The following is a 25818-nucleotide window of genomic DNA, read 5'->3' as shown; positions in this document are numbered from 1 at the left end:
AAAATATATAGGAAATTGAGATTCATTTGTTTTCTAAAAATAGATTTATGGAGGCTGCCCTAGGGGTTATGTAGAGATCTCTCCGGGGCTGGGTGTGCTCACTTTCAGCTCAATGCCTACACTAAAAACTGGAATAGGATTAGAAAGTCCAGACTCAACAAAGGTGTTTCTATAGAGACTGATTGTTTCTAAGCAGGAGAAGACACTGTTCATTCAATAAACATGTATTGTCTACTTAAAAAATTAGATATGGAGGAGAACCCTAGATGCAGACTCTGGCCTCAGGAAACATAAAATCAAAAGGACTGTGCAGCTTGCATTATTTATCCCAGGAGCTAGTCTTACTGATCTCCTGGGGGCTAATGTATACCCTAAAACCAGCAGTTGGGGGGGGGGTTCCTAGAGGCTGTGATTTTCTGCTGTGACATTAAGTTTTTCCCAAAGGACATGCTTCTGAGTTAGTCTAGTCAGAGATCTTGGTAGAATTATGTAAGGGGCCCCTAGGAATAATGTGGGAGGGGCAGGCAGATACCATTCTACCCTCCTCCTCTGGGGACTTCTTTTCGTTATTTAAAACAAAACAAAATTTAAAACACAAAAAGCTGCAGTTGTTATAGGCAACACCCATAGAAAAGTAGGATTTCCAGCAAGTCCTGGGTCCCAGACAGAAATGGCAGTCTAGGCTCATATCTTTCCCCTCTTCACCCATTCTCTCTCCACCATCTTGTTTCCTCCCTGTCCTCTTGGCTACAGGCCTCTACAGGATCTACTCCCAAAATCTCCTTTCCTGGCCCCTTTGTTCCTTTCTGTCCTCGGAGTAGAGGACAGGAAAGAGGCTGAAGCAGCTGGTGTTCGGAACTCAGTGTTGTGGGAAGCTCTCAGGGTTTTGGTGGAGAAGGAGCATAGTTACCAGGCAAAGAGTATCTTCCAGTATCCAAATATTTGGGTCTACCTCATCAAATTTATAAAAGGAAGGTGATAAAATAAGCCGCTAGTAAAAATCTGATAAGCTAAAAGGAATTACTAAGAACTACATTGGGTAGTGTCTAATCTGAACTGGGGAAAGATATGGCCATCAAAGATATGACCATCAATTGCTCTGAGAGGACTAAAGTCCTAAATCTGGATTTCTGTATCAAAGGGGATATTTTAATAGCTGAGGTGTTTCCTGAAGAGCCTCCTGAAGGTTTTCCTGAAGGCATACCGCCTTTGCTTTGGTGTGGGGACGGGGTGGGCAATGAGTCAGGGCTCCTGCCGGGCCCAGATGGTCCTGGTCCAGGCTGGTCTCACGGTCTCTTTCCTTCCTGAGTTGTAGTCCCAGGCTCTTGGCCCAAATTCCTGCTTCTTTTCTTATCCCTGAAGCCTGGCTGTGGAGTAAAACATAATTTGTCCTACTTTAGTTACTCCTATCATCCCCCCCAAATGAACACCGTCTCTTTCAGTTAATGGGAAAACAAGGAATAATATAGTCACACGATGAGAAATTACTATCTGTACCTGGTCCTGCTTTAAAGTTGTTTACTTTAAGCTGATATCATATGCTAAGGCTTTCTTTTCTGCCTCCTATCTAGTCTAAAGGAAGGGGAAAAAGAACTGAAAGAACTGAACTCAGTATTCTAAGATCTTTCACATTTAACCCCACTTTACAGATGGGAAAATTGAGACTCATACATGAGTTAAGTAGCATGTACAAAGTCACACAATATGTAGAAAAGCTAAATTTGGATTCAACTCTCTTAGACTTCTGTAGAGCCTGCAAATTTTTACTCAGATACCATAGGTCAGTATACAAAAAAATTTAAGCATATGAAGCATCTTTTCAAAACCTGAAATTTTATGTAGTATACCACCGTATCAAACAGGTAAAATCAGAGTTTCTCTCACCGAAGCTGCAGAGAGGAGATTTGCAGCCTCCTTTGGAAATCACTGGCCCAGATCCCATAGATTACCTCCCCTGCAAAGACCCTTGCAGGTGAACTTGAAGGGGGATTGGAAGCTGATCATCCCATGGCCACGACTAGACTTGGTCTCAGCAGTCATTTACATCTTTGGGAAATTTCAGGTGGCTGACTGCCCCTCCAAAACAGCACTTTATTTAGACAGGAAAATAGCCTCTGGACATCCTTTCTTAGTTTGTTTGTTTTTTTAAGATTTTATTTGTTTATTTGAGAGAGAATGAGTGATGGAGAGGGGGAGAGAGAGACAGACAGAGAGAGTGTGAGAAGCAGACATCCTGCTGGGCCGGGAGCCCGATGTCCTGGGATTCTGACCTGAGCCGAAGGCTTAACCGACTGAACCACTCAGGCGCCCCCTCTTAGGCTCATATTATGCTTTGAAGTAGAAATTATAAAAGATGCCAATAAATTGACAAATATTAGTTGATTTTGGTCCCAGTTTTTCCCTGTGACAGCTTGAGCAGAGCCAGGAAGAGATACATACTTGTCGCAAGTTAATCTGTGGTATGCTTTATGCAATAAACAGAACAACGGCAGGGTCTTCTTCAGCTCCTGGGAGTCATGTGGTAAAACAGTGTGATTTGCACCAGGGAAGAGATGAAAGTGACAGAGTCATTGCGCCACAGGCTAAGACGGCTGCCATGATCTGTTGCCTAGCTTACAAAATACAGCCCTTTGCAAGGCGAGGAGTTCTAGAGCATGAGTAGCTTGTAGCAACCCACCATCCTGCAGCTAGTGAGGCAAGACACATTTTACATTAGGAAAACAGCACTGGGAAGTTAGTTTATTACCTCCTTTGTACAACCAACCTAATCATAGGGCAGAATTTAGACGTTTAGGTAATTCATTAGTTTGTCTTGCAGCAATAGGAAAAAAAAAAAGGAGGAAGGGAACTATTGTTAGTCTATGCCCTGGGGACAGCACAATGGATTTACAAAATGCAAATTAAAACAGCTATCTGGAATGGCTTGAATGCTTCTCACAGGCCTCTTGTAGCAATTGTCAAAGTGAGTCTCCTACAGCCCAGACGCATGCAGAGGCGAGTGTGCAGATGGGGAAGAAGCCGGTCTTACAGACTTGCTGGCTCCAAGTTGAGCAACACTGAACCCAGAGGGTTGTTCCCGTGAGTCTAGGGAGCAGGCCTCAGGGAGGGCATCACGTGGGAAGTGTGCCCACAGGGCATCACGGAATCACCTACACATGTACACTGAGGAGATGTCTCGGTGCTGGAACTAGTGGCAGGTTTGGCCATCTGGACGTGCCGAGGGACTTGGGGAATTGGACAACCTTTATTCCGTGCCAGCTCTGTTAGGCAGGCCCCAGCTGGTCCTTTACGCAAACACAACTCCACATGGTTGGTATTACTTTGCTTTTGTGGGGACACTTCAGCTTAGAGATGGGCAGTCCCATCTCCAGGGCTCCCTGCTACAGCATGTCCAAGCACAGGCTGCCCTAACTCCCAAGTCTCTCCTTGTTCAGTGATGTCCCTCTGCCTCCTAAAACTACGAGGCATCAAAGCAAAGGCTTTGCATTGAATCCTCAATACAACACTGTAGAGGGAGCTCTTCTTACTCCCACTTAGGCACAAGCAATAGAGAATCAGAGCCGAAAGGCAGGCACGGACAGTCCAGGACTCTGATCTGGAGGGTAGGCCCCTGCTTGGATACCCCATCCCTGTGAAACAAGAGTCTGCACTGCGTCACAGGCTGCACCTCCTTTGTATGCTGAGCTGTGTGACCAGGTGTAGTGGGGGTGGGGGTTCACTTGTCACCCTGGGGAAACTGACCCACCACAATTTAGAGACCAACTTCTCTGATCAAATTTATTCAAGAATTCCCCTTGGGGGAATGGCCCTTGGGGACAGTGGGCTGTTGGCTTGTCTCAGGGAGCCAAGCAGTATGCTGTGTTTTTCCAGGTATTGCTTTTGGTCCCACTACATGTTATTGTATCGTGAAGCCCTGTGCCACCATAAAGCCACCATCATCATGCCCATTTCACAGATGAGACAACTGAGTTACAGACAGACAGAGTCTCAGCTCAAGTCTCTCTCCATCCATTGTCTCTTGTTCTGAATAGCCCTGCTCTGCTATACTGCTGGCCCCTCGGCTGACCTGCTTCCCAAGCTCCCTCACGGGTCAAGGGAGGATGTAATCTGGTTCGGCTTTGGACATAAAGGAACCCTTCTAAGACCATTCTGTTTTGTAACTGTAAAAGCAGTAGTGTTTCCAGTGAACTTTTCCTAGTTTAAAACCCTTGGACTTTTTGGTGTTCTTAGAAGTGAACACAAATATTTTGTGTCCGCTGGCTTTGAACTCCTAGCCACCGCTCTGAAACTTACTGTAACAGACACATAGCGAAGGATTACTAAATATCAACAGACTTGCCAAGCCTCACGGCCTCCTGTACGTTTGGGCTTTTATTGAGGTGAAACCATAGTGGGCCCTATTGTTTGTAGGAATCCAGGACTTTGATTCAGAGCCAACAGCTCCACATAGGGCTAAAGAATTCAAGTGAGTTTCCCAAGTAATGGTCTTCTTACGACAGGGTTTTAAAAGGGATAACAAAGAGAAGGGGAGCTCTAACGCAAGGGAAAACTACTTCTGGAGAAGAATGCATATATGTCCATAGAGAAGTTTATGAAAAGAACCATCATTGCTCCTATGGCCTTTTCCTGAGCACTTGTTTGCATTGTGGGGTAACCTTGCTCTGTTCTGTTTCATTTCTCACCTGCCTTCTGGGAATTTTATTGGGAAGTACACAGCACTGCTCTGGAAATCTGCCATGGTAACAGAGGCCACACACGGTCATAAAGTATATCCTCGTGCTGCCGTATTCATGCAGAGCAGCTTGACTGCCCAGGCTGGCCCTACCAGCATCACTGTGAGCGCATAATGGAAATGTGTTCCTTGGTCCCATCATGGGCCTGTAGGCAGGTACTCCTGCTCTGGGTAGTGATTCCGAGAGAGAGAGACAGACAGGCAGACAGAGAGGCAGAGATGGAAGGTTGCTCCTGGGTGATTTTCAGGGGCCGCAGGCCAGGGGGTAGAGCTGACCATTTTTGCCTGTGTTCCCTTGGACAGCAGGAACTGTAAACAGCTGGAAAATGCAGGCCTGATACACTCTGTTTCATCAGCCATAACAGTAAATCCACTGGATTCTGCTGAATAACACCTGAGCTAGAGGTGTCTGTGCAGGGTTGGAAAGAAATGGTCACTTTGGAGTCAGCTAGAAAGAAAAGTCAGTTAGTGCTAACCTCCATCTAAGTTGGGGGTTAAGTTGCCCGTATGGGCCCTGGTGACAGATACAGTGGGTCTTATGAACGCTTGCTGAGTATAGGCATGAGTGTACATCATGAGTCTGTCTTAATGTGGGCTTTGCAGTCTTTAACTCTTTTATTTGGCAGAGTAGCCTTTTTTGACCCTTGTAGAAAAAGGTCACCTGTCCCGCTCTTGGGCCCAGGTTGGGTGCTTTATGTTTTCCTATCACAGCGCCTGTAACACTTCGTTGCCTTTAGTTTCACTTCTAACTTCCTCTAATAGAACAGAACTTCCTCGAAGCAGAAACCTGGTCTCATCCATCTTCATAGCCCCAGTGTCTCACAGGGGATGTTGAGTAAATAAATGATTTTTTGAGAGGGTTAGAAGTTGACTGTTTCTCAAATTTGGCCTCTTTGGAAATTTTGAAATTCGGCCTCTGTTCAGAGCAGCTCGGAGCGCGAACGTGCCTACACAGCACCTGCCCCTTTACCAAAATGGGGACACGATTTGGGCTTCAAGCCTGTAACCATGAGAGGTATAGACTCAGACATTCTTAATGTTGGCAATAGGATGGTTCTATGTGTAAACAGAGAAGGAAATGCTTTCTGACCAACGAAGGGACGGAGTGCCTGGTGAGGGGGCAATTCTGCATGCCAGAAGGCTCAGTACAAAAGAACTCGCCACCTACCAGGGCTATATATGGTTGAGGAGAATCCTGTTTTGAGGAGGAGAGGAGGCTAGTTTGGTGATTCTCCTCAAGGGGCAGGGACCTTGTCAGCATCTGTGGTGACGGAGGAGCCACAAGAACAATGAGAAAGCTAATGTGGCTGTTCTACAAGCCACAGGGGAAAGGAAGCCCAATGCCATTATCTTGACTGGTAGGCACTGCGGAAAATACTCCGACAACGTTTTGAGATTTGTAAGTGAAACACAGGGAAAAAGACTTGACTACTGTTTTCTTGGTCCTTCCAACAACAACCAAACAATTTCATGGCACATTTTTGAGAGTAACCATATGGCCCCGCTTGTGTTTCTCATGGTGCCCAGTATATCCCAAGTCGTCAAGAAATTTTTCACTGGTCAGTGGTTGATTTGTTCAACAGGATTCGATCAACAAACATTTGTTGAATTAATGTCTGAATAAACAAAGGATTCTTCCTTTACTCCGGGCTTCATGGCCCCCTTCTCTCGAGTCTTGGAACTTTGACCTGCTGTTTTCCACATCACTAATGGTTCTGGACGGCCTTCAGTTTCTAAATGTCGTGTCATGATCCAGCTCCTAGTGCCACACATCACACTCCATCTTTCATCGAGTAACCCACCAGGATCAGGCCTGGCCATCAGCATTGGCTAAAACCAAAACCAAAACTTCAGTTTTCTGAAAGGCCAGGCATCGAGAGATGTCATAGCTCAAGTTTTGTTTTGTTTTCCCAAATGCATCCAAAATGGGGCTGTGAAAAACGAGGGGTAGAAGTTTGCCTGTGTTGTGGTTTTGTTGCTTTATAACCCCTTTGGCCAAAGGAGATGTTATATTTAGTCCCGGGCATGGCCTCTGGACTCTGAGTCTGTGCCAAGCACCCGGCTAGAAAGCTGTGGGCCAGGAAGCGAGCCAGCTTATTTGAAGCACATTACATCAGACATTTCCTGAGGTGGAAAGGAAGGCCTCCTTGCTAGAAAGCAGGGAGGATTTTGGCTCTTACAGATTGGATTCAGTAACTTTAACTCCTTGGCTAAGGGCCAATCCTCTAGCAAGCAGCTATCATATGGTCTGCAAAAAATTCAGATCCAACGTCTCTAGACCCTGCCTTCTGTGTTGACACCACAGCCTTCTTTGAGAGATGTATCACCTTTTGGGGTGGTGAAGGGAGCAGGGAGTGGGGGTAGGAGGGACAGCTTTTAGAAAAAGACTTTAGAAAATCTGATCAAGGATTTTATAAGAGATTAAAATAATCGTACTAACTTCTCTCAATTTGAGGGGTCACGTTGACTTTGTAGTGGAAAATGATAAGCCTTGAATTAAAATGCTGTCCAGGGGCGCCTGGGTGGCTCAGTGGGTTGGGCTGCTGCCTTCAGCTCGGGTCATGATCTCAGGGTCCTGGGATCGAGTCCCGCATCGGGCTCTCTGCTCGGCGGGGAGCCTGCTTCCCTCTCTCTTCTCTCTCTCTCTCTCTCTCTGCCAGTCTCTCTACCTACCTGTGATCTCTCTGTGTCAAATAAATAAATAAAATCTTAAAAAAAAAATGCTGTCCAAAAAAATGTTTTCATCCATCACTTTTTTTCCCTTTTCAAGTTAAATAAAAGCATATAATAATGTGTAGTGAAGGGTAGATTGGTATTAAATATTAACCTTATAAATTAGGCCCTCGTGGTAGTTTCTCAATTAACTTTAGAAATTGACTTTCACAGTGAAGAGATTGGATCTCCACACTCTGAAAGTCAAATATTTTGTGATTCCAAAGTCTTCTCTCTTTCCACGCACCATGTAGGCTCTCATGACCTCTATGTGCTTGCACCCATGTTCAGAACTTTTGTAGCGCTCCTCAAATGATTACAACAACAGCAACAGCAGCAACAAAACCCTTATTAATAATACAGAGGCCCTGGGAGCCTCTACTCTGAATGCTCACATTGCATCCCGGAGGGGAAATGAAGCTAATTAAAGCAGTTTTAGGGTACATGAGAGGACAAGCTACAAAGCACAGAGTATCCTACTGATGCTCTTACTCTTTATCTATGAAAAATCTGGAGCTATGGTAAGGCATTCTACAGTTCATGAACGGAGACTCAGGAGGGAGAAGTCCCAAGGCATCTGTTGGGATGAAAATCCATGCCTTCTGACAGATGGATGCTTTCCTATAAATTCTGCTATAAATTCTGCAGCTGCAGGAGCAATCGTGTCCCTGTGAACAATGGGACGGCCGTGGAGAGCCCTGAAGGGAAGACTGGTAAAGTGCTTTTGTGGGAACTTTCTGTGCTCTCAGCTCTGAGTCTTCAGGCTAAACCCTGGATACTTCAACATCTCTTTTGGGAAATTTGATCAGGTACTATTTGATCCCGACACGGAAGGGATGCTCAAGAAAAACATGAAATATTCACGAAGTGCTTTAAGTTTCAGGGGGAGTAATATTCCGGTCTGCAAAACCGAAATGAATTCCAGCTTACCCACGCATCTTATCGGCTCCATCCGAGGTGGCCTACGTCGCTCTGGACCTGTCCTTGTGTGAAAATCTGAGAATTTCACACATCCATTTGCCACCTTTCTTTAGCCCCTGAGAATGGAGCGATACATTATTCGCATGGCCAAGAAGGGAAAGGAACAGGAGGGGTGAGAACAGGAGGTGGGAGCAGGCAGGCGAGAAGGGGAGGAAGGGCGGCGAGCAGAGAACTGACAAGGCCCGCCCGAGGAGCCCAAGCTGTTAAGCGGTGGGGTCTGGGCGTCCTCGGCCGCTCCCCCTGCAAGGTGAACCTGCGGCTCACTGGCCCGCTCTTGCAAAGCACCGTGCCAAGGTCTGCCGTGGCCAGGCCTTCTCAGTGACAAGAGCCGGTGGGGTGCGGAGCTGCTCACTTGGCATCCTTCACGGCCACTAAGGTCACTGATAAATTATTAAGCTGCTCCTAGGTACATGGCTCCGTGAAGATGATCAGGAGTGAAGGGAAGCCAGGGCAAGGGGTAGTGATCAGATACGCGGGGAACAAAGCCTCCGGAAGCGCACGCGGGAAGGCAGGACAGCCACAGTGAAGCCATCAGCTTCTGTTTACTCTCAGCTCTGAAAGCTTTCCTTGGTGTATTCATACCACCAGCTCTTATTTTTAAGGAAGTGACACAAAGTAACAGGCTTCACAGTGCTGTCAGTGTCCCTCTTGACAGCCTGTAGATCACAATACACAACCATGTACTGTAATTATACAAAATCCAGAAGAAGAAAATGTTACTAGTTACACGGGTTAAAATGAAACTGACAACCCAAACGAAAACAAAACCAAAAGAAACTTCCGTTGGAGTCCATAGAGACAACAGCCAACTTTTTTGACAGTAGCCAAATTATCGTCCTAGCATGCTTGCAGTTCATTGCCCTAACGTCATAAACCCCCAGCTCTTCGGTGGGGGGGAGGAAAGTGCGTTTTCACAGCCTATGGAGTTCTCAAGAGAAATAGCTTTCACATGTATGCAGGTCCACAGAAAAAGGAATGCAAACTCTAGGCACCAAGGTTGCTCAGACAGCAGTGGAGTCTTAAGAGTCCTTCTTCAAACTGCTCCGAACCAGATGTGGTTTGGTGAAAAAAGAATCTGGACAGTGACATTAGTTCAAGAGGGCCCAGGGGAAAACAACACTTAACCGTTAATAAGGAAGAAAACCATCAAGAACTAGAACAATTAAGACTTAAATATTTTTTCTACTCTACTTTGAAGCTGAATTACAGCTTTTCATATTTGGAAAAGATCTGCAGTTGATCTATGGGAGGAACCGTTCTCTCTCTCCACCCCTCCATCCGCCCCGCTCCTGGTCCAGCAGCTTAATGCCGGAGCACAGATATCGCTGGTTCAGTTTCCTTGAAGTAGAATTAACATTTCCTCATGTGTGGCCAGGCTGCTTTTTAACAATGAGGTACAATTTGATACTAACAATTCCTGTTCTCTCTCGGGCTACGGGCTTTGTTGGTCGTGTGGGTAGAAAACGATCCAGCTTCCTGATAAAATCACACATACAAAAATTATTGCACTTAACAACAAAAAAACTCAGCCCAACCAGCCAAGGGCCAAGGAAACTCTCTGGAAGTGCTGTGCTTCCTGCCCTTTGCAGAGCGTCCGGACCTCTGTGGTGTTCCGTTGAATTTGGTCCATTATTAAATGTCCAGAAGTGAAGGAGTCCAAAAGACACTGTAGGCTCTTTAAGGCTAAGTCTTCCCGGTGCTTCAGGGAGACCGATTATCTCCTTGGCCTCATGTGACAAAGTAGGGGCTCTTCTTAGCAAAATGGCCAGGAGGGCCCCTAAAAAACTCTGGAAGCAAGGGAGGATGGGTTCACACCATGTCCTGTCCTGCACGAGAGAGAGAGAGAGAGAGAGAGAGAGAGAGAGACAGTGAGCAGCCTGGCAGGGACAAGCCACATACTCCAGGTCTAGGGCTAGAAGTAGAGCATTTTCCTCCTGATTCCACTGTTTGCTCTCTTTACACTCAGCCCCATCACCCATGTGGACACAGGCTTATCTGTGCATCTTTCCCCCTTTAAGTCCTTTCTGTGGATCTAAATATCTTTCCTTTTTTGGCAAATTTGTCTCTCAGTCTTTACCCATTATGAAGATAGAATACTAATCCTATCCTGTTACCCACTGATCCATATGCCCTTTATCCTTCCATATGAATCCTACAATGCACACCTGTCCTCTCCCAACCCTGGGATTGGTCCCCCCCACCTCATTGTACTCAGATACATTTCACACTGTTTACTGACTTGAACTGGCATAGTGTTCCTTCAGCGAAGGGTATAACTGCTCCAAAATATGATCTCCTACTTAAAGTTGAGCACAAGGCATTGAATATGTTACTAATGTTTTCAGGAAGTTCTCAAGTAAGTGTTCACATAATGGATGGAAGCAAGGTGCTCCTCTACTCCACTATTCCGAGACAAATTGTCAATTTTTTTTTTCCCTTTGGGATGTGTACTCCAGCTCATATGTCCTTTGTAACCCCTTGCATGACCCTCGTTATCAATAAAATATTTGCACATAACACAAGATAAATAGAGTGGGACAGCAGCACCCTGATATCTCAGACACAGATCCAGTATCAGGACAGCTGAAGGTTCCAGATGAGGGAAGAAAGGTCAAATCCTAATGGGTTGCCGAAGCTCCAGCCCGTCATACCCCCCAGCCAAGGTGCGCGGAGGCACTAAGATCTGTGCAGTAGTACCGTCTCCCTATACATTTGGGGGTCAGAATCAATACAGCTGGCAACTGCTGTCTTATGTTATGTCGCATCATGTCCCCTCCCGTGGTTTGAAGACAGAGCGCCGACGATGGCCTCGTCTCTACTTACCGCTCTGGATTCTGAACTAGGACTTGCTAACGTTCTCATAGATGACATCGCTGATGCAGAACTGCTGCTTCTTCTTCATCCACATTAGTTGCACACACTGATGGATGAAAATGTACTGCTCCTGGAGCAAAACACCAAAGCAGGGTTCAGAGCAAGGTATCGTGTGAACACACGCAAAGATATACTGCTTTCCTGCTTCAGTGGGGTTAGATATTCTGATCTGATGTTAAAGGAAAAATGTTCATTATTTAGGAGATAATTTTACAACAAGAAAATCCAAGAGAATCGACTGTAAAAATATTTTGATTAATAATAGAACTTAGGTTATCACAGCTAACATAAAGGCAATGACTATCTGATCAATAAATCATAGGCCTAGTTTGAAAAAAAAAATTGTGTATCATCTCATAGTACACCAAAATGAATTCTGGAAAGGTTTAATAAATTAAGCCTTAAAAAAAGGCTTAAAAGGCTTAAAAGGGGGGTTGCTGAATACAGGTTAGTTTTTCTTTGATTACTTTTAGGAAGGACTTTCTAAACTTCAAAGCAAAGTAATAAATTACAAATAAAAATTTCAAACTACTGTATATAAAACAAAGTAAAATGAATAATATAAAGGGTAAATTGGAAGCTGGGAAGGAAAATTATTTTCTAAAATTGTGACAAAATGTTGATACCTTAAAAAAAAAAACACATTTATTCAGTATCAGACATTAAGCAATCAATAGCATGGGTGCCAAAAAAGTCCAATTAAAACCTGTTGTTGGAATGATTTACACTTTCTACAGAACAGAAACTAAAATGACCTGTTATACAATTTGTCATAGAACCAGTCCTCGAGTTTTTTGCTCATGCACCTGAGTATTGTCTCAAACATGTCTTCTTTGTAGCAGCGAAGCCCTGCCACCACTGTGCTTGGCTGAGTTCACAAATGGGTTGTAACCTGTAGCTTCTCTGGCTCTCCTCTCCTGCTAAGCCTTGTTTTCTGGCGGTAGTGAAAACCTTCTGCCACTGCTATTACTACTGCTGGAACTGCCATAGCTACCTGGTTTCATGTTTTGGTAAAGTATTGGCTTCCACCACCACAGGGGCCAGAGCTGCTGCCTCCAAAATTTAGTCCTTCCATGGGTCCCAACTTTGAAGATTGATTGTTGTAGCTGCCAAAATCATGACAACTTCTCCTTCCTCCAAAATTGCTTCCATCATTATCAAATCCATGATAGCCACCCTCACCACCACCACATATCCACCACCTCCTCGACTACCACCAAAGCAATCTCCCCGGTTTCCTCATGACCACAGTTGTCATTCCCACAAAAAAACACCTCCACGACCACCGTCAAAGTTTCCAGAACCACTTCGACCTGTTTGGATGCATGAAGCACTAACCATCTCTTTCATAGCTTGGACTTTCCTTACTTCACAGCTGAGGACATTGACGGTGTGGGATTTTTGAATGACGATCTTGTCTACAGGATCATGGTCATCAAGTGTTACAAAAGCAAAGTCTGTTTTTGCCACTGCCTCGGTTGGTCATGATTTCAATCACTTTGACTTTCCATACTGTTCAAAATAATCCCTTAGATGACGTTCTTCAGTGTCTTCTTTAATGCCACCAACAAAAATCTTTTTCACAATTAAGTGGGCACCAGGTCTTTGAGAATCTTCTCTTGAAACAGCCCTCTCTGGTTGCACGTCCCTTCCAACCCCCTTGTGTGGCCTTGCTTCGTGGCTGCCTCCACTGCCTCCACGAGGCCATACTTCACTAACCCAGAGCCTCTGGAGCACTTGGTGTTTGGATCTCTCATGACCACACAGTTGTGAGCATTCCACATTGCTCAAAAATGGCTCCTCAGCCTCTTAACAGTTGTTTGAAAGCTCAGATCTCTGGTGAAGAGCTTTCGCCGCTGTTCAAGCTCTTAGGAGACTGACTTAGACACAGTGGCGGTGGGAAGGGAGACTTTAATGATGCTTATTTGGTGGACATCCACAGGCAGAAAGGAATAATCTAACAAACGTATCTCGATACCTTTATTTTTGTTTAAAATTCCTCGACTCAGTGACACACACACTTAATCTGACTGATAAAATATATCGGCAATGAGACCAAATACTCCTGTAAGAGAGGGACTATATCTTTTTATTCCTCATGCCTAATACTGAGGGTGTTTATGAAGAGTTTTCTGAAGTAAACTGAGGAAATATTAAAACATATGCAAAAGATGGGGACATAATAAAAAAATGTAAGTTGAAACACTTGTGTCTTGTCCATGACATGAGCAAAGCTAAAGGAAAATGGTAACGCTCCCTGGTGGCTTGAGTTTGTTGAAGCTGTCATTTTTATCTGTTGTTGGTGGAGGTATTATTACTAACGTGCTAGTAAATGGTCTTGTGGACACAGATAGTGGGAAAGGATTCAATTTCATGTCCTATAAAAAGGAGAATGGCTTAAATAAGACAGAGCAGATCTATATGAAAAATTATTCAGTCTTTAAAATGAGATTTACAGAGTTTTGGACAATTTGGGATGATATGATAGCAAAATGTTAAGTGGAAAATTACAGTGTCAAGTTAGTAGATGTACACATAGCATATAAGGTGTAACTGTATAAAATCATACTTGAATGAAGATAGAGGTGAAATACATCAAAATATTGAGCGTAGCTGTCTTGGTGCCATGAAATTAAAGTAACCTCATGACCCTTTACCTTTTTTCTTTATTTCCTAGAGCTTCTCTGTAAGTAATACCATCAGAAATAACCTTGACATGAAAGTCAGTCACAATATTCACAGGAGTTAAGGGTCTTCTGTATGACAACTTTATAAAAAGGTTAGGTTAATACTTCAAGGTTGATACCTCAGCCTAATCTGTATTTTTCAACAAGCTTTGGAGTAAGTATATTCCCTTGTTTTGTGATAGTATCCCATCCAGAACTGACCACCTCTTCTCATTATCACACATCACCCCGTTGGTTCTGGGCGTGTGTCAAGCACTGGGCACCGCCAGGCCAGAGCGTGCCTTGTTTTTCAAATCATAACTAGATAGTGGACAAACTTTGTGTCACGAAGAAAAAAAAAAAAAGAGCTGGACCCCAGGAAAAGTAAATGTGAGACTATTTACAGACGCGTCCCTGAGAGCCCCTGAGAAGTCTAAGCCGTTGATCGGGATGACGGCTGCTCAGGACAAAGCCCTCACTGACCTCCAGGGAAAGCCTATTAGAGGAAAATCAAATAAAACCTTTGATAAAAATAGAAGAGAAGCCAAGGGAGGTGAACACCACTCCATAGAGAGCACTTTATGGTTTCAAAATGCTTGTCTAGATTCCACTCTTCATTTAATGGATACGCTACAGCTGTTCATGAAGGCATCATTCACATTTTACACATGGGGACAGGGAGCTATGAGAGGGGAAGGGGTGTGTATGGTGGCCGTAAGTGGCCCAGGCCGACTCACAGAGCTGGCCTGCGGACCCCGACTTCCTAACTACCCCTTGCTGCTCCTGAGGAGAAGCTCACAGCCTGTGCCCCGTCAGTTGAGAAAAGAGAAGAGAGCACGTCAAAGTGCAGCCGCACAGCATGTTGCCATGACCGGAAATGTGCATCTCAGGACATACTGTTTCAATCGGTTAGTTCTGCTCTTTCTGGAGTGGGGCAGGTAGAATCGAGATGACGGGCTGTCTAGAGGAGGCAGGAAAATTACAAAACCAGACATGAGAGGGAACCTGGTTCATAGCACACAGGTGGTTTATGTAATTGGAAATCAGCTGGAGAATCATTCCTGCCTCTTAAAAATCACTGAGGTGGGATGATAAAACCAAAGAAAATAATTTGTTACTTTGCTCCTTATTTGTTAACATCAGTAAGGTCGAAGGCAGCAGGACTGGGGTATTATGAATGGGCTCAAGGAGGATGTTAGGAAAACCCTAACATTCAGAATGCAGGTTGAACCATGAAGAGCACAGGAACCAGGAAAAACAAAGGTAAACGAACAAGATGTTCCAGACATAACTAACAAAACAGACATAAATAAATAGCTCAAGCTAGAGAGACTTCGCTGCAGAATCCCGAGGGAACTCAAGAGCGAAGCTGGAACAGTTGGAAAAAATCAGTAACTTATGGTGACCTCTGCCTCTTTTGCTGACTTAGAGTTTTCCCACCAGAGTTCAGGGAAGGGATATTGCCCTTTAAAAAGACCGTTTCCCTGGAGATGTCAGCCTAAAAATGCTGCTGGAAACAACAAAACCAAACAACCATGAATTGGGACCAGAAAGTTAGGGAGAACACAAAACACTTTCTCAGCTCTGCCAAGACACACGGGCTGACTGCTCTAGTTCAGTGCCATTAGCACACTTGAGAAGAGATAAATGGTGTTGCAAATTGGATGGAGGGTCTACCATGTGAAGGTAGTTTTTAAAAAGGCATTAATATTCTGTAATTGGGAAAGCCAAAGGCAAATAGGCTATAATCAAAGTCTATAAAATTATAAGAGGCATAAATTAAGTCAACGGGGCAGACAATTCATCACATCCAAAATACTTAAAATAAGGAGTGGCCCTTTGAAGTTTGGGGACTAAAATACATAATGGGGAGTATTAACCACATATTAGGATGAAAATTTATGGGAGTGAAAACCAAAAATATGGACCGATTCATAAAGCACTGTTTAATCACTAGGTAGTGGGCTTCTCTGGGGAAGCAGAACATTTTGAGCTTACACCAATGAGGTAATGTTCGTGTCCCACTGCTGTAAATTAGAAGGCAGCTGGACTAGGATGTGAGTGGGCTCAAGGAAGTGAGCAAACAAACACATCATCAGTGAGACCTGCATGTGAATGGGTCACTCTTTCCAAAGTGGTATGATCTTGGTAAAGTGCAGAAATAAATCCCTTGGGTCAGCTGTATCAAGCCTTTGTCAGATGGGAGTGGGAAGCAGGAAAGAAAAGTTAGGAGTAGGAGAGAAGAAACCAGAAGCGTGGGAAGAACTGAGATGCCCTTCAGCAGAAGAATCGATAAAAAAGATGTCATCCATATATACAGTGGAATATTATTAAGCCATCAGAAAGGATGAATACCCAACTTTTGCATCAACATGGATGGGACTGGAGGAGATCATGCTGAGTGAAACAAGTCAAGCAGAGAAGGTCAATTATCATATGGTTGCCTTTATTTGTGGAACCTAAGGAATAGCATGAAGGATATTGGGAGAAGAAAGGGCAAAATGAAGGCGAGGAAATCGGGGCGTGGTGGGGCGTGGTGGGGGGTTATGAACCATGAGAGCCTGTGGCCTCTGGGAATCAAATTGAGGGTTTTAGAAGGGGAGGGGGCAGAGGGAATGGGTGAGCCTGGTGGTGGATATTAACGAGGACACAGATTTCATGGAGCACTGGGTGTTATATGTCAATAATGAATCTTGGAACACTACATCAAAAACTGATGATGTACTGTACGGTGAATAACATAACATAGAAAAGAAAGAAAGAAAGGAAAGAATGAAAGAAAGAGAAAGGAAGGAAGGAAGGAAGGAAGGAAGAAAGAAAGAAAGGAAGGAAGGAAGGAAGGAAGGAAGGAAGGAAGGAAGGAAGGAAGAAAGAAAGAAAGAAAGAAAGAAAGAAAGAAAGAAAGAAAGAAAGAAAGAAAGAAAGAAAGAAAGAAACCGGAAGCGTGAACAGAGAGCTGCCATTACTACAGGCTCTTTGAGTTATACTGACACCTAGTGGTGCTTAGTAGGAAAAGCATGGGGAAGACGAAGGCAGCGTTTCATCTCTTGGAACTTGAGTAGGTCAGGTCAGGTTGTTTTCTACTCTACAAGCGTTCTGCCCCCAAACTCCCTGAGCAAAAAGGATTATTGTATGTTCCAAGCTGAGAGGTCGCAAGTACCGCACGGTAACGAGGGTTCTGAACCAGCTACTGTGCGTGGGTTTCGGAGGCACCCAGGAGCCCACCTGCTCCTGCTGGGAGGCTGTGTGATGCCCTGTGCCGGCAGCAGCCCAGGGCTAACCACTCCGACTGGAGTGCATTCTGAGCCTTCCAGGCAGGAGAGGATGGGACGAAAGAAGAGGAAGAGGGAGCACACAACACTGGTGGGTATTTCTGGGGATGCTCCCATGTTGTTACAATGGGTATTCCTTTAGATCAAGGACACTGGCAGCACTGCTCCATTGGGAGCTGGAAGTCCTTAACATCATAAGAGGGACAGAAAGCATAAATCCAGCCCCTGATCATCATCCAAAGTGCATTGGGACAGAGAGTCACATAGAGGATGAACTAATGCCAAACTTATTGAATCACATTTAGCATTTCAAATATAAATTAAATCACATTAGTTCCACCGTCTCCTCTTGGTGGCATTTACCCAGATCGGCTGTCACCTTCACTGAACTCGGTCTGTCCAAAGAGGTTTTATTCTATTATAGATATTGTAGATGCATCCATGTGCCTTGGATTACTAAAGGGCATAGGACGCCAATTGCAGGGCTAGCACTATACACTGAATGGATTTCTAGAGGCTAATATCTATTTTTTTTTTTTTTTTTTGTACCTTAAACAGTTTGAACATGCACACTAAGAAACTGGGGAGGCAGAAAAAAAAAAAAAAAAACGGAGACAATTGTTTTGAAACATGAGACTGAATCACAAGAAGTTTCTCAGTCCAGGGCATATTTGAAAATACATTTTGATTCCACTCCTACCTCTGTCTGCACCATAGACATCCGGTATGATCGCATTTCTGACACCAGTCCTAAGATGTCGACAAACTCATGATCCCGAATGTGCTGCAGGAGCCTGTCCAGGGCAATGAATGTTCCCGTCCGGCCAACTCCCGCACTGCAAGAGAGTGTCCAGACAGCATGTTCCTCAGACCGTGATTTTATACAGTTGCAAACACATTGGCCAGTAGAACCCCCCCCCCCCCAAACTACAGGTAGCACCACTGAGAAAACGGAAGAAATATTCCTGAGAAAATTTCCCTACTTTGAAATACACAATTGTGGTTGGTGGTTTTGTTTTGTTTTGTTTTAATTTGAGAGAGAGAGCTCAACGGTGGGGTTGGGGGGATGGCTGGGAGAGGGAGAAGCAGACTCCAAACTGAGCAAGGAAATGCACGCGAGATGCAGGACTTGATCCCAGGACCCTGAGATCATAACCTGAGCCCAAGGCAGAAACTTAACTGACTGAGCCACCCAGGCGTCCATTAATGTGTCCTTCAGTGTTTCATTTCTGTCACATTTCTGAATTGCCCTGCTGCCTCCCTCAAAGAGATGTGGGGCCCCCTGTTTCCTGAGGAAGGTAAGGAGTCCAGAGGGAGCCTGCTGGAGACTTGCTTCCTGGTCTCGGGGTCTCAGGGAGCTGATACACAAAAAACAATTCCAGTCTTCCTTGTATCCTTGGAGTTCAGTCACACCCCCTGCTGGAAAGTCGGCTTGAGAGACCACACACTAGCTCTAGCTCTGGGGCGACAGCCATTTGCAGGAGGTCAAGAATATTTATGTTATTTAGTGCTGGGATTAGTGGTTTTTAGTCCCGCATTGTGTTTGGCCATGTTATAAACCACTCAGACTCACTGAGAGCGCCTGAAGGCATGGATTTGAGTCCTAATCCCTGCCCATTGCTGCTGCATGAATTTATGTGAATCCCTGTATCTCCCCACTTCTCGGGTCTTTTTTTTTTTTTTTTTCTTTTTATCTGAAAGTGAGACTAATAGGATCTACCTCATAGACTATGGGGAAAAAGAAAAGCCATATTATAAGCAAATCACGTATCTAATAAGATATCCGTTAACTATAAATTTTAGAAAGTCAGAGTTCATGTTATGGTGAATTCAGTGGGACCGAGGTATATGGAGGGCTGGGCTCTTAGCTTTGTGAAGCAGAGCCTGCGGTACCACCAGGGAAGACAGGGCTGACGAGGTCACCTGCAGTGCACAATCATGGGGCCTTTGCTCTTCGTAGCTTGCTGTCGAACCACGTGTACGAACTGCAGGATGCTCTCGGCCGCGTTTGCTGTGGGTACCCCGTGATCGGGCCACGCTGTGTAGTTGAAATGCATCACATCCTGCGTCTCGTCCGCCTTTAGGAGGAAAAGCCAACACAAGCGTGCGTGTCACAGTGTGCCCGCCAGGTGGCCTGGGCCTCCCCGGCCTCCGAAGTTAAAGCCCGTTCCCACCCTGGCCGGTCCCTCTTCCCTTCCCAGCCCTGTATCTGGCACAAAGCGGGCCCTGAAAAAAAAATACTAATTGCATAACACTTCAAAGAGTAGGATAAAGAGGTGAATCCATGGCTTTATAGAGAAAAGAGCTCCCATGGATTGGGGTTTGCCTCCCAGCTTGGCCTTTTGGCAACTGCATCAGCATTGGTCCATGAATCCCGCGGGAGGTGCTATTGGTTCCTTCCTGCCCCCGGGGTCCCCTTCACCAGGCTGATGCACCCCTCTTCCAGCTGCTGCTAACAGTATGTGGCTGCATCCTCCTCATGGCTGACTTCTACAAAGGGACCTGCCTTTGCTGGGATATGCCCAGGGAGATGTGTTTTTCTGAGGAGGGCAGGATATGAGGAATGACGGATACTGGGGTACAAAGCACCTGCCCCCTTATGTCAGGGGGTAAGCTAACAGCACGGTGCCATTCACTGCCCCGGCCATCTCCGTGGGATCCAGCTGAGGCCAGAGTTCAGAGAAACCCACTGCTCTGTGTAGGTCCTTCCCTGCCCTGTCCTATCCTGCTTACGTGGCTCCCTTAGAGATTTTACCCAAGTTTACACTTTCAGAACCTCACCAATAAGACAATCCCTGTCTTGTGCTCTGAACCAAGAAAAACTTGCTGAACGCATTTTCTCATACCTAAAATGAGCCCTTTTAGACGTTATAGGATAAAACAGCCATGGGGCGCCTGGGTGGCTCAGTGGGTTAAGCCACTGCCTTCGGCTCAGGTCATGATCTCAGGGTCCTGGGATCGAGTCCCACATCGGGCTCTCTGCTCAGCAGGGAACCTGCTTCCCTCTCTCTCTCTCTGCCTGTCTCTCCATCTACTTGTGATTTCTCTCTGTCAAATAAATAAATAAAATCTTAAAAAACAAAAAACAAAAAAACAAAACAAAAAAAAACAGCCCATCACAAGGATGGTTTGTGAGCATTAAGTGTGCTCATGTCTGTGAAGGATGGGACCTGGTAGATATGGTCATCACTACTACCTAATGACCACCGCCCCCTCCCATCCAGCTCAGCGCAGGTATACGGTTGGTTCTGGGAATCCCAATGGGTTGCTATGTTTTGTATATTTATCTCATTCATATTAACCCATATGTCAAAGACATTCTTGTCCCCTTAGAACTGAGTAGTTGTCAGTGAGGGTATGGGCCTTCAAGATTCACTCTTCTTTTCTTTCTTTCTTCTTCTTCTTTTTTATGATTTATTTATTTGAGAGAGAGAAAGAGTAGGGGAAGGGGCAGGGAGAGCGAGAGAGTCTCAAGCAGACACTGCACTGAGAACAGAGCCCCATTCAGAGCCCAATCTCACAGCCCTGAGGTCACAACCTGAGCCAAAACCAAGAGTCTGATGCTTAATAAACTGAGAAACCCAGGTGCCCCAAGACTCACTCCTTTTAGTCTCTACTAATTTGGAAGCATAGAGATTTATCCTGTTCTTATTATCAATTGTCAGAAATATACCGAATCCAGGCCTCACAAAGATCTAATTCTTCCCCCTTCCCTCAGACATGCTAAGAGCCTAGAATCCACTGCGTGAACGGAATACTGTGACATAATTCAGAAGAATTTGGCCTGGTTACGAAACTAAAGTTAGGTTCAGGTATTTGGGAGAAACGAATTCCTAAGAATCAGTGGTCTTGGGTGGAGTAAAATTTGTATAAATGTAAGTAAATACATAAATAAAGCATATACATGTAAGATCTGTGCAAACATAAATAAACCAGTGTCCCACCTGCACCGCCCCCCATCCCCTCGGCCCCTAAGACTCTCCTTCCGCAGCCACACGCAGCCTCTCCCTCACTGCCTTCAAGGGCTCCTTCTCAGACACATGGAACGTGCGTGCGCAAGTCTGCAAAGACGCTGGCGACTCTCACTGCTATTTCCAGGAGGTATGGCCAGGAAGTACCCCAAGCATAATAAGTTGTGCAGAACGACTCCATTACCCAGCACCATGAGGACTGAAGCACACGCCATCACTAGATAACTTTGGTTGCCCAGAGAAACTCCCCCAAAATGTGAGTTCTTTTCAAAGGCTGATTACAGGCTTCGTGCAAAGACCTGCACATGGTAGGCAATATTTACATAGGTGTGTGTGCGTGTGTGTGCGTATTATTATAATACATATTTTTCAGAAATTTTTACATATATATATAATTGATCCGAAAATATATCCAGCTAAAATATGCAAAGTCGTTCAAAACCAGAAAACACTTAAATTGTCACTAGTCTCTCTATAGCTACAAGACAGAGTTCCTCGTACAAGCGTGATCCCTGTCAGCTGAAGAGCAAGGCACGCATCAATGGGAACGAACACATTTTTGCTGGTTTTAGTCCCCAGTTCCTACTCAGTTCAGGCCAAGTTTTCAAATTTCATGTTATGGTCATTTTCTTCCTTTCTTATTAAATGAGAAAACCATCCTTGTTACATCTTAGCCATTCCAAAATTTCTCTTACTCCGATTTCCTCATTCATGTGCTTTCATCTGGTTGTTCGCTGAAAGCTCCCATGTGTCGGTATGAAGGGAGTAAAGAAGAATGTGAGCAAAAATGGAAACAACTAGAAAAACATCCATTAGCACAGCACAATGTTCTTTTGCAATACAGCTTTCATCCAGGAAGCGTAAAATTTAGATTCTGTGTTTATGGCCAAAAGGGGGCACTCTAGGACCAAATGTTTGTAACTATAGGCTACACATCTTACCAGAAAACACTATTATTCCATGTTTTATTTTAGTGTTTTAAGACCGTGACACGATTATCGCTGAAAGCTAGGTGACCATTTAAGACCAAGGACAAGAAGCATAGTACTGACCAGACACTGACCTATGTGACTCTTCTCTGTCAAGACCCTATTTTGCGTTGGGCACTCTCTTTTCTCCTGGATGCAAACCTGGGGAATTATTTGTTCTACCTGTACCCAGATGTTTACACTGTCTTTCTGGCTGAAATAACCAAGACACAAAGCAGGATTCAAAGGGTACTCAGGTTGTCAAATATTTTTCTCTGAGGAACGTCTGTGAGCTTTCCAAGTGTTTTACTATTTTTGAAATCATTCATTCACTCCCTCATTTATTCATCCCACAAAGATTTTATAAGCGGCTAAGGGTTGGGATTACAAAGTTTATTATTAAAACAGGGTACTTGCTTCCCACACCGTTGTGGATGAAATGGGAAATGAATATGCTCAAAGTAGGATTTATCTCTTGAAGAAAGCAGCATTGCAAAGTGTGAAGAGCTCACGGTCTGACATGATGGTGGGTTAGCCTCTGACACGTGGGCGTCCCCTCAGCAAGGGGACAGCCCCTGAACGTGTGCTTCGTGACTTACATAGTTAATCCGGAAGTGTCTGCGGGCCCAGTCGTCCCGCTCTTCCTCCGAGATCATCTCCACGGTGATGTCTCCGTAAGCTATGGGCTCTTCCGAGAACGGCCAGTAATGGTCGCATTTCACCTGAGGGGACAATGGCACAATCTTTCAAAACAAACAGGCGATGGAAGAAAGAGCCAGTGCTCACTTGGGAAAAACAAAAGTCCTTGTCTCTGAAGACCGTGTCGTACTATTGCGAGGATGAAAAATGGGGCAAGTGGAAGTCTCTGGTACACAGAAAGCACTCAGGCCATGGTCACGGCTGGTATGGGTTGTGCTGTCCCAGTGGGGACCCCCCCCCCCCCCCCCACTCAGGCACTTACCCTTCTTTTCTCATTACACTGCGTGAGCATGACAATGATCTGGGACTTCTGTTGTAGAACCATCTTCCAAAAGTCATTTCTGGTCTCAGGCAGTGGCCCCTGTGTGGCAATATACTCCTGGGGCGAGTTGTATCCCTGAAGGATGAAGTGACAAAGTTGTCACCTAAGAGACCACTCTCAACACCAAATGCTGCTCCACACAAAGGAGGAAAACCTGAGAATTTACTGGGGATCAGCCTGGCAAAGGATCACACAGCCTGGATCGTGTTCTCTCCCTTTTTCATCGAAGAGGTGATCAGAGTAACGGACCTGCTCAGGTCTGCATGATTGGAAGCCTTGTTCTCACACCTCTTTTACGAGAACAGTCACTGTTTTTATTTTTATATTTATTATTTTTAAGGTTTTATGTATTTATTTGACAGAGAGAGATCACAAGTAAGCAGAGAGGCAGGCGGGGGGGTGGGGAGAGGCTCTCTGCCGAGCAGAGATGCAGAATTCGATCCCAGGACCCTGAGATCATGAAGAGGCTTAACCCACTGAGCCACCCAGGTGCCCCAGTCACTGTTTTTAAAGCACAGGGGCTCAGGGGATGAGCCCTTGGAGTTGAGTTGCTGAAACTGAAGTTTACACATGAGAAAGGTGATCTTTAGGGTGATTATTTACTTTCACTTTCACCAGATCTTTACAGAGAAATCCAAACATTATTCATGTATGGGCTTTCCCCTCCATTCATTATTTTGAAGAGGAATAATGGGAACTGCTCCTGAGAGCTGGGGGGCCAGGTGGAGAACAGCTCTCTTTACAACAGCTGGATGCCTCCCTGAATAGTCCCCTTCTTGCTGAGCTAGAATTGGGATGCCTGATTTTAAAACATTTTTGCATTTTATTTTATTTATGGTCTTTTACTTACAGGAATATAGTTGGCATTGATATAGTCTGTGCCTTCCTCTTCATTCATAGAGACTAATCTCACACGGCTAAAGTCATCTGTAAAGAACAACAAGAAGAGAGATTAAAAATGGGAGCAGAAAGAATTGTCTTGACCTTCTCTATCCAAACAGCAAGTCCGATCAGCCCGTGACAGGGTAGGTCGAGTTTATTTTACCCCGATATTTCAGCCACGCCTTAGTCTTAGTTTCTTGTTTAAGTAAATATAGAAACACACCTCAATCAGTGTTTCCTCTCCCTCAGCTCCCTTGTCCTTGTCTCTGGGCTCTGAGGACATTGAGCAGGACCCTTAGAGGAACTGAAATATCAGGGAGGTTGTATGGAAGGCTGGAGGATGTAACCTGAATCCATGATTCCCATGTCACCCAGCACATCCAGAAAATCCACTACCTTTCGGAAACCTAGGCGTTGCAGGGACTTTGTGTAAACAGACTTCAGATAGGAAAAGTACATTCTGGAATGTGTACAGCTGTAAAGTGTTATAAGGATGACACTGTGCAATTTCATCAAGAAGACTGGTCAAGGAGAGAGCTCTCCTTCTAGAGCTTTTCCAGCTCTCCCCCTCCCCGGTCTCCATTGTTCCCAGCACTACCCCCTGCCCCCACCTCTAGCCAGTGTGGCAGAGAAGAAAGTTAAATCTACATAGGAAAGTATTTTATTTGTCCAGTAAGTGCTTCGTATTACTTTTTTTTTTTCCCTAATGTTGCTTTTATTACAAAATGTTAAGCAACAAGAAAACCTGCCGGAAGGAAGAAAGAGGAGGCATTTTAGTACACCGGTCTCCCTCCCTTGTCAGGGAGTTGGTTGAAAATAGTTTATGATAGCTCAGATTATCTTATCCTAATTTGGCTAAGATTTCTGATCTCCAAAGAGCCAAATGGTCAGTCTTTCCTGATCATTAGACACAATTCAGTTGAAAGCAAAGAAGTTCAATATTCCTACATAGGATGGGATCTAGCAACATCAAAGCACAAATGGGACCCATGCAGTCGCAGAGATGGCCTAGAGGATCTCGACGGCTTCGCCAGAGATTGCTGAAAGTGATGAATCTGCAGTAACAGTCGGTCAGCCTTTGAGAGACATGAATAGGAGAGGCTCTAGTGAAAGTCTTACACGGTAGGATGTTTGTGTAACGATTTTTACATCGGTTCAGCGGAAGGTCTGCTGCAAAGTGTGGAATGTCCAGTCCAATCAATTTCAGCTCCTGCAAATGACAGAGAACAGAGTTGAGATTTCGGTATTTGGTGTGGATTGGATAATCGTTCACACTGGATTATTCCTCACTCCCCGTCTGTAATAGAATCATCACACCCTCTCTTCCACACGAGGTTCCAGTTACTCCCTCTTGGGACAGAGTGCACTTCTCCACTCCACTGTTCTCAGCTTGTTTTGGCCAATAAACCAAGGGATCATTTTGATCAGAAGCTTTAAGTGTGCTTGCTCAGCTGGGTTTTCCCTCCTATGCGACTACCATCTGCCGTGAAAAGAACATGCGCAGGGAAGCTGCTGGCCCCAGAACGAGGAGAGGCTTACAGCAGACCTGGCTCTGTCCTACAGACCCTTGAGGGAGGAAAAGAAAGAAATGTTGTTGTGGATCCCTGAGATTTTGAGATTTACCCTATAGGATGCTTCTATAGCATTATTGTAGGAATAGGGTTAATACAATATGTAAATATTCTGAATTGCTCAGTGATCACATGGAGAAGGTAAGAATTGTTTCAAAAACTTGAAAA

The 25818-nt window shown here is 44.9% G+C and overlaps 1 protein-coding gene and 1 pseudogene across 3 annotated transcripts in view; both read right to left on the bottom strand.

The window, feature by feature from the left end:
* Nucleotides 1–7486: 7486 nt before the first annotated feature.
* The window catches only part of PTPRO (protein tyrosine phosphatase receptor type O), a 243609-nt gene continuing 225277 nt past the window's right edge, over nucleotides 7487–25818 (bottom strand). For all 3 annotated transcript variants that reach the window (XM_032347425.1, XM_032347426.1, XM_032347427.1), the window contains 8 exons: nucleotides 25199–25289; nucleotides 24048–24124; nucleotides 23138–23272; nucleotides 22776–22898; nucleotides 19161–19315; nucleotides 17938–18073; nucleotides 11249–11369; nucleotides 7487–10251 (listed from right to left, as the gene is read on the bottom strand). In XM_032347425.1, the coding sequence (XP_032203316.1) occupies nucleotides 11265–11369; nucleotides 17938–18073; nucleotides 19161–19315; nucleotides 22776–22898; nucleotides 23138–23272; nucleotides 24048–24124; nucleotides 25199–25289 (822 nt within the window). In that variant the 3' untranslated portion in view covers nucleotides 7487–10251; nucleotides 11249–11264. The remainder of the gene's footprint in view (nucleotides 10252–11248; nucleotides 11370–17937; nucleotides 18074–19160; nucleotides 19316–22775; nucleotides 22899–23137; nucleotides 23273–24047; nucleotides 24125–25198; nucleotides 25290–25818) is intronic.
* On the bottom strand, nucleotides 12435–13056 carry LOC116593331 (annotated as a pseudogene).

The sequence above is a fragment of the Mustela erminea genome, chromosome 6 (assembly GCF_009829155.1).
Source record: "Mustela erminea isolate mMusErm1 chromosome 6, mMusErm1.Pri, whole genome shotgun sequence".
Taxonomy (NCBI): Eukaryota; Metazoa; Chordata; class Mammalia; order Carnivora; family Mustelidae; genus Mustela; species Mustela erminea.
Note: the sequence above shows the minus strand (reverse complement) of the source record. Positions and strands in the feature narration are given on the sequence as shown.